This window comes from Zea mays, chromosome 2 (assembly GCF_902167145.1).
Source record: "Zea mays cultivar B73 chromosome 2, Zm-B73-REFERENCE-NAM-5.0, whole genome shotgun sequence".
NCBI lineage: Eukaryota > Viridiplantae > Streptophyta > Magnoliopsida > Poales > Poaceae > Zea > Zea mays.
In genome coordinates, this window is record NC_050097.1 from 179737075 (window position 1) to 179749496 (window position 12422).

General features: G+C 47.7%; 1 protein-coding gene across 2 annotated transcripts; it reads left to right on the forward strand.

Moving 5' to 3' along the window:
- The first annotated feature begins 9469 nt into the window (after nucleotides 1-9469).
- On the forward strand, nucleotides 9470-11976 carry LOC100282609 (sugar transport protein 14). 2 transcript variants are annotated; one of them, NM_001412119.1, is made up of 4 exons: nucleotides 9470-9555; nucleotides 9760-9990; nucleotides 10239-11191; nucleotides 11278-11976. In NM_001412119.1, exons 2-4 carry the CDS (start codon nucleotides 9849-9851, stop codon nucleotides 11737-11739), a joined length of 1557 nt encoding a protein of 518 aa, NP_001399048.1. In that variant the 5' UTR covers nucleotides 9470-9555; nucleotides 9760-9848; the 3' UTR covers nucleotides 11740-11976. The 2 variants fall into 2 exon arrangements, with proteins under 2 accessions (NP_001399048.1, NP_001148989.2); NM_001155517.2 differs by lacking the exon at nucleotides 9470-9555 and having other exon boundaries at nucleotides 9703-9990.
- Nucleotides 11977-12422: the final 446 nt, after the last annotated feature.

The window sequence follows — 12422 nt, forward strand, 5'->3', positions numbered from 1 at the left end:
CTTATATTTGTGAGTGTTGGTGATGTTAGTTATACTTGGTCTTGTGAGATACTTAATGAGACTTATGTGCTGTGAAACCTGATTTATGTGGTGATATTTGTGATATATATGGTGTTGATGATAAATGTGTTGATTCTGTGATGCGAATGATATATAATGTGATGTGAATGATATATATCTTTTGTTTGTTTGGATGGAACAGCAAAAACAAATAAAAAAGGGACATCCTGGTCACTTTGCCGAGTGTAACACTCGGCAAAGGTCGCTTTGCCGAGTGCTATGACCATGGCACTCGGCAAAGAAGGAAACCTGGGAACCGGTAAAGCCATCTTTGCCGAGTGCTGACCATGGCACTCGGCAAAGAAGGAAACCTGGGAACCGGCAAAGATGTCTTTGCCGAGTGCCGTTGCCAAGGCACTCGGCAAAGGGACTGGCAAAGGGGCCCACTGGAGGGTTCTTTGCCGAGTGCCAGTCCACCAGACACTCGGCAAAGAAACCTCCTTTGCCGAGTGCCTACTAGGGCTCTCGGCACAGAGACTGGCTGTGGGGTCCACTAGACCAGTCTTTGCCGAGTGTCGCCGTTGGCACTCGGTAAAGGATCCGTCACCGTCACTTGGCGCCGTGACGGTGACTTTTCTTTGCCGAGTGCCAAATGGCACTCGGCAAAGTCTTTGCCGAGTGCCCGACAAAAAGTACTCGGCAAAGAAGCTGTTGCCGATGTACAGTTCGCCGAGCGTTCTTTGCCGAGTGTTACACTCGGCAAAGGCTTTGCCGAGTGTAAAATAGCCTTTGCCGTGTGTTTAGAACACACGGCAAAGAAGCTGATTCCGGTAGTGAGTATCAGTATATAGCATAAAATGGTCATTACGAGTTTTAGTTGCATGTCTGTTGCAGCGATCCTAAATTTATGGAGGAAATAAAGCATTTAAAATAGAAACCGCCACACATATCTTTCCTAAATTTACGCGCATGCAAGGGAACGTGTTTGACTCATGCATGCATTTTGCCATAATTTTAGGATCTGTATAACCGCATGAATGCGGCTGCCATGTTTTTCGGATCTGCCATAAAAATAGGATCGTAATAACAACCTACTAGAGCTATCAACCTCTCACATTGGCTCGGTATATACGCTTATAATTGAGGGATTTTATGCTCAAAACTTAAGGTTATTACGCTCCAACCCGGAGGTGCGTCCACCAGTGAACAACATGCCAGATTTTTTACGCAGTGTAACGAATTGCATAAATACCTACACCATGTAGTATAATTTGTATCAGTATATATCATAAACTAGATTTAATGTGTTTTAGCTGCACGGCTGTTGGAGGGATCTTATATTTATGAAGGAAATAAAACATTAAATACGATTTTTTGTTTCTATGCGTGTAATTCATTTCCTTTCATTGCACATTAATTTTATCATAAATTCGTGTGCATACAGCTGGTAACAGATTTTTACGCAGTATATGGAATTGCATAATTATTAACACAGTGTAGCATATTTAGTCTCAGTATATATCATAAAATGGTCCTTACGTGTCTAGCTGCATGGCTGTTGAGCGATCCTAAATTTATGGAGGAAATAAAGGATTTAAAAACAGAAACTGCCGCACATATCTTTCCTAAATTTATGCGCATGTATTGGATCGTGTTTGACTCATGCATGCATTCCTTTTTTTGCGCTAACAGACGTGGGGCAGGTGGCACACCCGACAGCCTGTTTGGGCGTGCTGGGTGAACCAGTTTGCACAGTGGTCGGCCTGGGCTTCCTTTAACTATTGGAAGCCCAGGGCTCCCGTTATACCTGCCATATATATATATATATATATATAGTTTGTACGTTTGGAGCTCTGGGCTTCCAATAATTAGAGGAAGCTCTGGTCCGTGTCATCCGGTTCAGTCGCACCAGGTGCAGACGACTATAAAAAGATTTTCAGGCTGCCAGGGATTAGATTTTAGTGGGGTGATGGTTCCCTCGAGTGAGCGAACGACAATGGCGGTTTCCTCGGACGTGCGAGCGATGGCGATCCCGGGGGCTAGCGGCTGTGGAGCGCCGAAGCGAGCGACCGGCGGCGACGCTCTTATGGCGGACGAGCAAGCAACGACGACGCTCCCAAACCGGACGAGCGGCGGCGGTTCCTCGAGCATGCGAGCCGCGGCGATCCCGGGGGCTAGCGGCGGTTGCGCGCCGAGGCAGGCGACCGGCGGCGACGCTCCTATGGCGGGCGGGCAAGCACCAACGACGCTCCCGAACCGGACGAGCGGCGGTGGCGCACCCTAGGCCCGGTGGTGACGGTGGTAGCGTGAGGCGCAGTAGGCTTCGGCAGCAGCGGCGATGGATCTTGGAGGAGCGCACACGGTGGCGAATCCCGGAGGCACGCGCCGCGGAGTGGCGCCCGCTGGCGTCCCCCCCTCCCGCGACGACGCCGGCCTTCCCTAGGCACGAGCAACGACGACGGACTTCCCTAGACGGCGAGCGGTGGCGGATCGACGATCCTGTTTTTATTCTATTTTGTATACATATTTATGCCAACGTCAATAGTTTTTATGATATTTTCATTCACATTTTATGTAAATGTTTGTTGATTTTGTGTAGTGTGCTGCAATGCATAAATATCTTCGACATGTAGCATAATTAGTATCAGTATATATCATAAACTGGTTCTAACGAGCCTAACTACATGGTTGTTGGAGAGATCCTATATTTATAAACAAAATAAAATATTAAAATTAGATTTTTGTTTTTATGCATGTCAATCCATTTCCGTTTAACTCACATTCTTGTCATTCTAAATTTGTGTGCATCCAATAGTAAACAGATTTTGTACTCAGTGTACCGCATTGCATAAATATGAAAATATCCTTTGACGTGTAGAATAATTAGTCTCAGCGTATATCATAACTGGTTCTAACGAGCCTAGATGCATGACTGTTGGAGAGATACTATATTTATGGAGGAAATTAAGCATTTAAATGAGATTTTTTGTTTTAATGTATGCTAATCTATTCCTTTCAACGCACATTCTTGCCATCCTAAATTTGTGCGCGTGCAGTAGGAAACATATTTTTTTGCGCTGTACCGTAATGCATAAATATCTAAACCATGTAGCATAATTAGTGTCAGTATATATCATAAACCGGTTCCAACGATCCTATCTGCATGGCTGTTGTCAAGATCCTACTTTTATGGACGAAATAAAGCATTTAAATCAAATTTTTTGTTTCCATGTATGTCAATCTATTTCCTTTCAACCCGCATTTTTATTATCCTAAATTTGTGCGCATGCAACAGGAAACATATTTTTACGTGGTGTACTAAACTGCATAAATATTTACACAGTGTAGCATAATTAGTATCAGTATACGTCATAAACTGGTCCAATGCGCCTAACTACATTGCTATTGTAGAGATCCTATTTTTATGAACAAAATAAAGCATTAAAAATTAGATTTTTTTGTTTCCATGCATGTCAATCCATTTTCTCTTAACGCACATTATTGCCATCTTAAATTTATGCACATGCAGCAGAAAACTGATTTTTTATGCAGCGTACCTATTGCATAAATACCTACATTATGTAGCTTAGTTAGTAACAGTATATTTTATAAAATGTTTCCAATAAGTTTAGCTGTATGGTTGTTATTGAGATTCTATATTTATGGAAGGAATAAAGCATTTAAATCAGTTTTTTTTCCATACATGCAGTAGTTAACATATACACTTCCTAATTTCTCGCGCATGCAATTGGAAACAAATTGTGTGCATGCAAGAAATGAACGCACACGAAAGGTGGGCTGACGGACACGCTGCGGTGGTGCATGGCTGGCTAATTGGGGCTTCGAGTATGCTATGGAAGCCTAGGGCTCCCAATAGTGTTACCCTCTTGTCGGGGACCATAATTAGGGGTACCCTCAAGACGCCTAATTCTCAGCTAGTAACCCCCATCAGCATAAAGCTGCAGAGGCCTGATGGGTGCGATTAAGTCAGGGATCAGTCCATACGAGTGACTCGATCACGCTTCACCCGAGCCTAGCCTCGGACTCGGGCAGCCGACCTCGAGGGACTTCCGTCTCGCCCGAGGCCCCCCTTTTAACGGCGGACACATCTCCGGCTCGCCCGAGGCCTTGGCTTCGCTAAGAAGCAACCCTGACTAAATCGCCGCACCGACTGACCGAGTTGCAGGGGCATTTAACGCAAAGGTGGCCTGACACCTATATCCTGACGCGCGCCCCCCGGCAGAGCCGAAGTGACCGCCGTCACTCCGCTGCTCCACTGACCGGTCTGACAGAAGGACAGCGCCGCCTGCGCCACTCCGACTGCGGTGCCACTCGACAGAGTGAGTCTGACAGGCAGTCAGGCCTCGCCAGGGGCGCCATAGGGAACTCCGCTCCGCCCGACCCCAGGGCTCGGACTCGGGCTAAGACCCGGAAGACGGCGAACTCCGCTCCGCCCGACCCAGGGCTCGGACTCGGGCTAAGACCCGGAAGACGGCGAACTCCGCTCCGCCCGACCCCAGGGCTCGGACTCGGGCTAAGACCCGGAAGACGGCGAACTCCGCTCCGCCCGACCCAGGGCTCGGACTCGGGCTAAGACCCGGAAGACGGCGAACTCCGCTCCGCCCGACCCCAAGGCTCGGACTCGGGCTCGGCCCCGGAAGACGACGAACTCCGCCTCGCCCGACCCCAGGGCTCGGACTCCGCCCTGGCCTCTACCGAACGACTTCCGCCTCGCCTGACCCAGGGGCTCAGACTCGGCCTCGGCAACGGAAGACAGATTCGACCCCAGCTTCGGAGGAGCCCCCACGTCGCCCGGCCTCGGGCGCGGGCCCGCCACGTCAACAGGGAGCGCCATCACCACTCTACCCCGAGCCGACTCGGGCCGCAGAGAACAAGACCGATGTCCCATCTGACCAGCTCCGCCAGATAGGCAATGATGGCGCCTCCCAAGCTCTATGACGGCGGCGGTTCTCAGCTCTCTTACGGAAGCAGGTGGACGTCAGCAAGGACTCGACCGCTCCGACAGCTGTCCTTCCGCCAAGCTCCGTTGCTCCTCCGACAGCCACGACATCACGCCAGCAGGGTGCCAAGATCTCTCCGGCTGTCACATTGGCATGTACTTAGGGCGCTAGCTCTCCCTCCGCTAGACACGTAGCACTCTGCTATACCCCCCATTGTACACCTGGATCCTCTCCTTACGACTATAAAAGGAAGGACCAGGGCCTTCTTAGAGAAGGTTGGCCGCGCGGGACCGAGGACGGGACAGGCGCTCTCTTGGGGCCGCTCGCTTCCCTCACCCGCGTGGACGCTTGTAACCCCCCTACTGCAAGCGCACCCGACCTGGGCGCGGGACGAACACGAAGGCCGCGGGACTTCCACCTCTCTCACGTCTGTCTCCGGCCACCTCGCCTCTCCCCCCTTCGCGCTCGCCCACGCGCTCGACCCATCTGGGCTGGGGTACGCAGCACACTCACTCGTCGGCTTAGGGACCCCCCGGTCTCGAAACGCCGACACCTCTATATATATAAAAGCATCTCTAAATAAGTGCTTAAAAATAATTCCCTAAAATTAAAATACTACTCCCACATCCCAAAATATAGTTTTTTACTCTTTTTCCGTCCACATTCGAATGAATGATAATAAATATAGATATACACATAAACTGTATTTATAGGTTGATTATTGAATGTATATTTAGTCTAAAACGAGTTATATTTTAGAACAGATAGTATATCATTTAACATGTTTAGGGTACTAAAAACAAATTGAGTTCCAACAATTAGGTTATAAATTATGTACTTTAAGAAGTAATTATATTGTTAGAAATGAAAATCTTAAGATCGATGTAGAAAATAAGGATAAAACACCAATTTGAGGTGTAGTATATTTTGGTCACTTTATGGTATGCCCTATATTTTTTATAAAAATTTGTAAAATAAAGTATTGTTGGAGCTCTTTTTTATGAGTTGGATCCTATATATCAAGATAGAGACATTGTTTGAGATGGTCTAATATAATACACCAAAAGGTTAGCAAAAAGCTATTTGTTAGGTAACACATTAGGATTAGGAGCAGTCTAAGTCGCAGTAGCAACATGTAAGTCTTACATTCAAACAGTGAGTATGAGTACATGTCCTGCTGAAGTCTTCTGTTCAACCGACTTTTTGAAAATCTGGCATGTCCACCGGATAAGAACTTGTTATGCATGCAGTATTGCAGTTGTAGTGCCACTGCCAAATCGCGTGTCCATGTCATCTCATCCCCGCGTGGGCCGGAGGTTGGTGGGTTTGGGTCAGGGTTCACCGAACCGTTCTGTGGGGAAAAAACCGCCCTCAACGGTAACCGACGTTTTATCGGTAATAAAACCGACCGGTTTGACCAAATCAAACTAAAAATAGTTCTACTGATTTACCGCTGCAAAACTGCTGGTAATCGTCCAATACCATTGGTTTTTGACCAAAGTGAACCATGCTTTTATGTTTTTCACAAAAAATGAAAAAATGATAGAGTTTATTTGTAATTTGCTTAATTCATATTGCACAGTACATAATAATTGATCCACATAATATTTGTTCATCAAAATGACATACAACAACATATACAACTAGAAATTGCAATTATCATGAAACAAACAACATATTGAATTTCACAATAGTCAAATACATGTTTATTTAGAGTTCTCTCATGCCATAAATGTCCACACAACTAGGAAGTGCAATTGCCCTGCAACAAACAAAAAATAAAAAATATCCACATGTTTAGCTCGAGTCATAATAGTGAGGCACGATGGAAGGATCCGGATATGTGTGCATTCCATATACATATTTCTATATAAAGTTATGAAATAAAACTAGATAAATAATATAAATCATATAGTTAGTAATACCAAAAAATGAATAGTGGTAGAACTTCAGCTGGAGGTCCTTGCCATCCATAAGTGTTGAGGTTTTGGTGTGGATAATCGTAACTGGAGTCGACTAAGCTCTGGCTTCCATCACAAAAGGCACGCAGACCAAATGACGTCGGACGCTTCTCGTCTCCCGTTGCGAATGAGGTGCAACATGATCTGTACCTTGCGTGAACTCACTCTCTCTGGTGAATCTATAATCTGCCATCCCACTCCCCCCTGCACCACTCCAACCAGTAGACCATATAATGCAGCACTACCTCCTCCATCACCATGGTTGTTATTGTCACCATCTCCATGATGTTATGAATCAATACGACACAAAGTAGATCAAACACAGAGAAGACACAAATTTAATGTGGAAAACCCCTCCAAGGCGAAGGGGAAAAACCACGGGAGCCTGCCAGCAATAATTTCACTATTTTCGGGTGGTTACAGATTACAGGAGACTTACAATGAGATAACTATCTCCTGCAGATTACAAGTGTATTTATAGAGGTGAAACCCTAAATTGAGTAGGGAACGTGCTTCGCTCGCCAACTTGGTCGCCTTCTTCACAATTTGGATCACAAACTCAACAAACTCCACCTTAAGAAAAAATACATGTAGCATCATAATAGCAAACTCCACCTCAAAATAATGCATCATCATATTGTCGGCGCCAAGATCAACTAGGGGCTAATTTGTAATACCAACTAAGCTTGAGTATATCTCAAACTTAGCAACAGGAACATGCTTCGTCATCATATCAGCAGGATTATCATGAGTACTGATCTTGCATACCTTCACCAAACCTTTCTAAATGATATCACAAATGAACTGATAACAAATATTAAGAAGCTTGGATTTCTCAGTAACCATATGATCTTTGGTGAGATAAATAACAGTCTATACTATCACAATGAATGGTAATGCAAGACTTAATTCCACATAGCTTTGAATATATACCTTTCAACCATAAGGCTTCCTTAGTAACTTCTACAATCGCCATATACTCAACTTTTGTGGTAGATAAAGTAACAATATCCTGTAAACGAGCTTTCCAACTCACAACACAATCTCCAACAGTAAAGACATAACCTGAAAGTGATCTCCTCTTGTCTAAATCACCACCATAATCTAAATCAACATAGCCAACCAGACCATCTCCAGATTTACTAAAACATAAACAAGCATTAGAAGAACCACGTAGATATCTGAAAATCCACTGAACAACTTTTCAATGCTCTTTATCAGGATTAGACATGTATCTAGCAACAACGCTAATAGCATGAGACAAATTAGGACGAGAGCAAACCCTAGCACACATGAGTGACCCAACAACACCAGAGTATGGAACTTTTGACATATACTCAAGATCTGCATCAGTTTTAGCACATTATTTAGCAACCAGTTTAAAATGAGGAGCCAACGAAGTACTCACAGGTTTAGCATTTTGCATATTGAAACGACGAAGGACTTTCTCAATATAATTCTTCTGGCTCAAGTACAGCAGTCCAGACTTCATATCCCTGACTATCTCCATACCAAGGATTTTCTTTGCAGCACCTAGATCCTTCATATCAAATTCGCTACTAACTTGTGCCTTCAAAGCAACGATTTCCTTCATGCTCTTGGCAGCAATCAACATATCATCAACATATAACAACAAGTACGGGCCAAGCCTCTCGGCGATGGGGCTCCACTTCGCTCGCCAACTTGGTCGTCTTCTTTAGAATTTGGATCACAAACTCAACACACCATGACCTACCTCTGTGTCTCCTTGTTCATGTACAAGTAATGTAAACATCGTGCTAGGAAGATGAGTGTCACTGTTAGGTCTGTCATGTATACTACAAAATATAAATATATAACTGATTGGACATACACATTTAACAATAACTAACTCATAAACTATTGATATTCACATTCAACAATAACTAGAATATAACAGATTTAGCAATAACTAATCCATAAACCATAAGACATCTCATATGTAACAATAATAACATATATAAATCTAAAATATATTATTGATACTAAATCTGAAACTCTAAACACCACGAAACTAAATCTGAGCAATAAATACATAATATAGAAATATAACTAAATATCGTTACTAAATCCGGTTGCTCTCGATGCAGTTTACCTTGCTTTTGATGTGGTCCCTATGTTTTTCTAATTTTTAATAAACTAAATGAAATTAAATTTAGATATCTTGTATACCAAATTACTCACTAGAAGTCTTAAACATGTAGTTTTTTATTATATTTTTTTTTCATTTTTTCAAAAAATTTAAACTTAAAGTAAATTTTGAAAAAAAAAACCAGGCGGTAAACTCCGCGACGGTTTCGGTCACCGATAATCGAGGGTTTTAAAATCCTTGACTTGGGGTGTGCGTGTGCCTATCTCCGCGGGGCCGCTGAGATAAAAACGCAACCGTCCCAAGACCCAACGACCTCCCGCCACCCTCCCCGATTCCTCTGCGAGCGGCCAGATCAGCACGGGCACGGCGGCAGATTGGATCGGGGTCGGGGACCAAGCCGCCGCTCCGTCCTTTGTTTAAACTTCAGTTACCTGGCCCCGGGCCGTTGAATATTGCACGGAGCACGCATTACCGTGCTGCCGCCGCCGACTCTTCCGAGCTGGTCCAAGAAAGAAACAGGGAGGTAGAGTTTCTTCTGCGCAGCGATCCCCCTTGTCAGTTTCTTTGACTGGCCTCTGTTGACTTGTGTGCGCTCTCTTCGCCTCACTGATTTGGTTTCTGTTTCATCTCCTTCCTTCCCCTCCCCTCCCTTCCCCTGCCCTGCGCCCCTGCCTATTTCATTCCTCCTCTCCCCTCCCCTGCCTATTTCATTCTTTGTTTGTTTCAGCCTTTCACGGAAGAGGGGCGGAGTACGTAAGGTGAACCCGGTCGTCTGAAGAGAAGCGAGCACGACGTAGGAGAGGGGAGGACAGCGAGATGGCCGGCGGGTTTGGCGGCGGCGGGGCAGCCGCCGGGAGGGCCGAGCTCTACGAGGGCAAGATCACCGGCTACTTCATCCTCGCTTGCATCGTCGGCTCCTTCGGCGGATCCCTCTTCGGCTATGACCTCGGAGTCTCCAGTCAGTATCCCTTGCCGATTCTCCACCCATACCCTGTTCCTCTCCGTAGTTCGTTCGTTTTGTTGGATGCAATTGCAATTCCCGTTACCTGAAATTGATCATGCCGTCTTATGTACAAATGCAATTCTTACTGTACTCATTTTCAGTACGGATATATACTCCGTTTCGTCGAGTACAGATCATCTCAATCCTCACTTCTAAAGAAGCAGAGCATTGTGAAATGAAATGAAATACATCCATGGTTGCAGGCGGCGTGACTTCCATGGACGACTTCCTGGTGAAGTTCTTCCCGGACGTGTACCGGCGGAAGCAGGCGCACCTGCACGAGACGGACTACTGCAAGTACGACAACCAGGTGCTGACGCTCTTCACCTCGTCGCTCTACTTCGCGGGCCTCGTCTCCACCTTCGGCGCCTCCTACGTGACCAAGCGCCACGGCCGGCGCGCCAGCATCATGGTGGGCGCCGCCAGCTTCTTCCTCGGCGGCGCCATCAACGCGGCCGCCATGAACATCGCCATGCTCATCGTCGGCCGCGTGCTCCTCGGCGTCGGCATCGGCTTCGGCAACCAGGCCGTGCCGCTCTACCTCTCGGAGATCGCGCCCTACCGCATCCGCGGCGCCGTGAACCAGCTGTTCCAGCTCACCACCTGCCTCGGCATCCTCGTCGCCGACGTCATCAACTACTTCACCGACCGCCTGCACCCCTGGGGGTGGCGCCTCTCGCTGGGCCTCGCCATGGGCCCCGCCACCGCCATCTTCGTCGGCGCGCTCTTCCTTCCCGAGACGCCCAACAGCCTCGTCGAGCGCGGGCACCTGGAGGAGGCCCGCCGCGTGCTGGAGAAGGTGCGCGGCACGCACAAGGTGGACGCCGAGTTCGAGGACCTCAAGGAGGCCAGCCAGGCCGCGCGCGCCGTCACGGGCACGTTCCGGAACCTGCTCGCCGTGCGCAACCGCCCGCAGCTCATCATCGGCGCGCTCGGCATCCCGGCGTTCCAGCAGCTGTCGGGCATGAACTCCATCCTCTTCTACTCGCCCGTCATCTTCCAGAGCCTTGGGTTCGGCTCCTCCGCGGCGCTCTACTCCTCCATCATCACCGGCTCCATGCTCGTCGTCGGCGCGCTCATCTCCATGGTCACCGTCGACCGCCTCGGCCGCCGCTTCCTCTTCATCGAGGCGGGCATTCAGATGATCTCCTCCATGGTCAGTCAGTATCATACAGGAACATGCCATGGCTGATGGCTCTGACCAGCGGCGGAAGTTCTTGATTATTGTTGTTGCTGTTGCAGGTCGTGGTGGCTGTGATCCTTGCCCTCAAGTTCGGAAAAGGCGAGGAGCTGAGCAAGGGCGTGAGCACGGTGCTGGTGGTGGCCATCTGTCTCTTCGTGGTGGCCTATGGATGGTCCTGGGGGCCCCTGGGATGGCTGGTGCCAAGCGAGCTGTTCCCGCTGGAGATGCGGTCGGCGGGGCAGAGCGTGGTGGTGTGCGTCAACCTCTTCTGGACGGCTGCCGTGGCGCAGTGCTTCCTCGCCGCGCTGTGCCACCTCCGGTGGGGCGTTTTCGTGCTCTTCGCCGCGCTCATCGTCGTCATGTCCATCTTCGTCATCCTCCTGCTGCCGGAGACCAAGCAGGTGCCCATCGAGGAGATATGGATGCTCTTTGACAGGCACTGGTACTGGAAGCGCATCGTCCGCAGGGACCCAAAATACCAGGGCAACCTCCACCAGCAGCAGGAGATGTCCAGAATATGAACATGGTTAATTAGCGATGTGGTGTAATAAGTTTTATATCCCTAAACATATAGGATATGATGATTACTACTAGATTATTAAGACGAATGTGGTGTTCTTGCTTGAATTGCATTGTGCCTTCGTCCATGGTGTGCTTTCATGTTATTGTTAGTTCAGACTTGCAAAGAGCTTTGTCCTAATTATTGACTATATATCCAAGAGATAACTATAATCTATTAAAATAGAGTGGAATACGAGAAGACCCATATATTATAGACGTGGATGCCTCTCTCCTATACATGTCTAAATAGACGTGCCGGGGCCAGCCCGCCACGGGCACGACTGGACACGGTCCGACTCAGTCGTGCCTAGGCACGACACGCCAGTTACACGGGCTGGGCCGGGCTGGCACGTGGGCCATCTGTGCTGCCCAGGCACGGCACGTCCACGGTTAAACGGGCCGGGCCGGGCTGGCATGTGGGCCATCTGTGCTGCCCAGACACGACACGTCCACGGTTAAACGGGTCGGGCCGGGCCGGGGGCACGGTTAGCCCGTTAGTGCCGGGCTGGGCTCGGGCCTAGTAACCAAATACACAGAATATATCAAATTTAATAGAAATGTACATAAAACATCACATTAAAACCATACATGTACACAAAATATATCAAATTTAACAGAAATACTTGTGGAGCCTTAGTGCAAT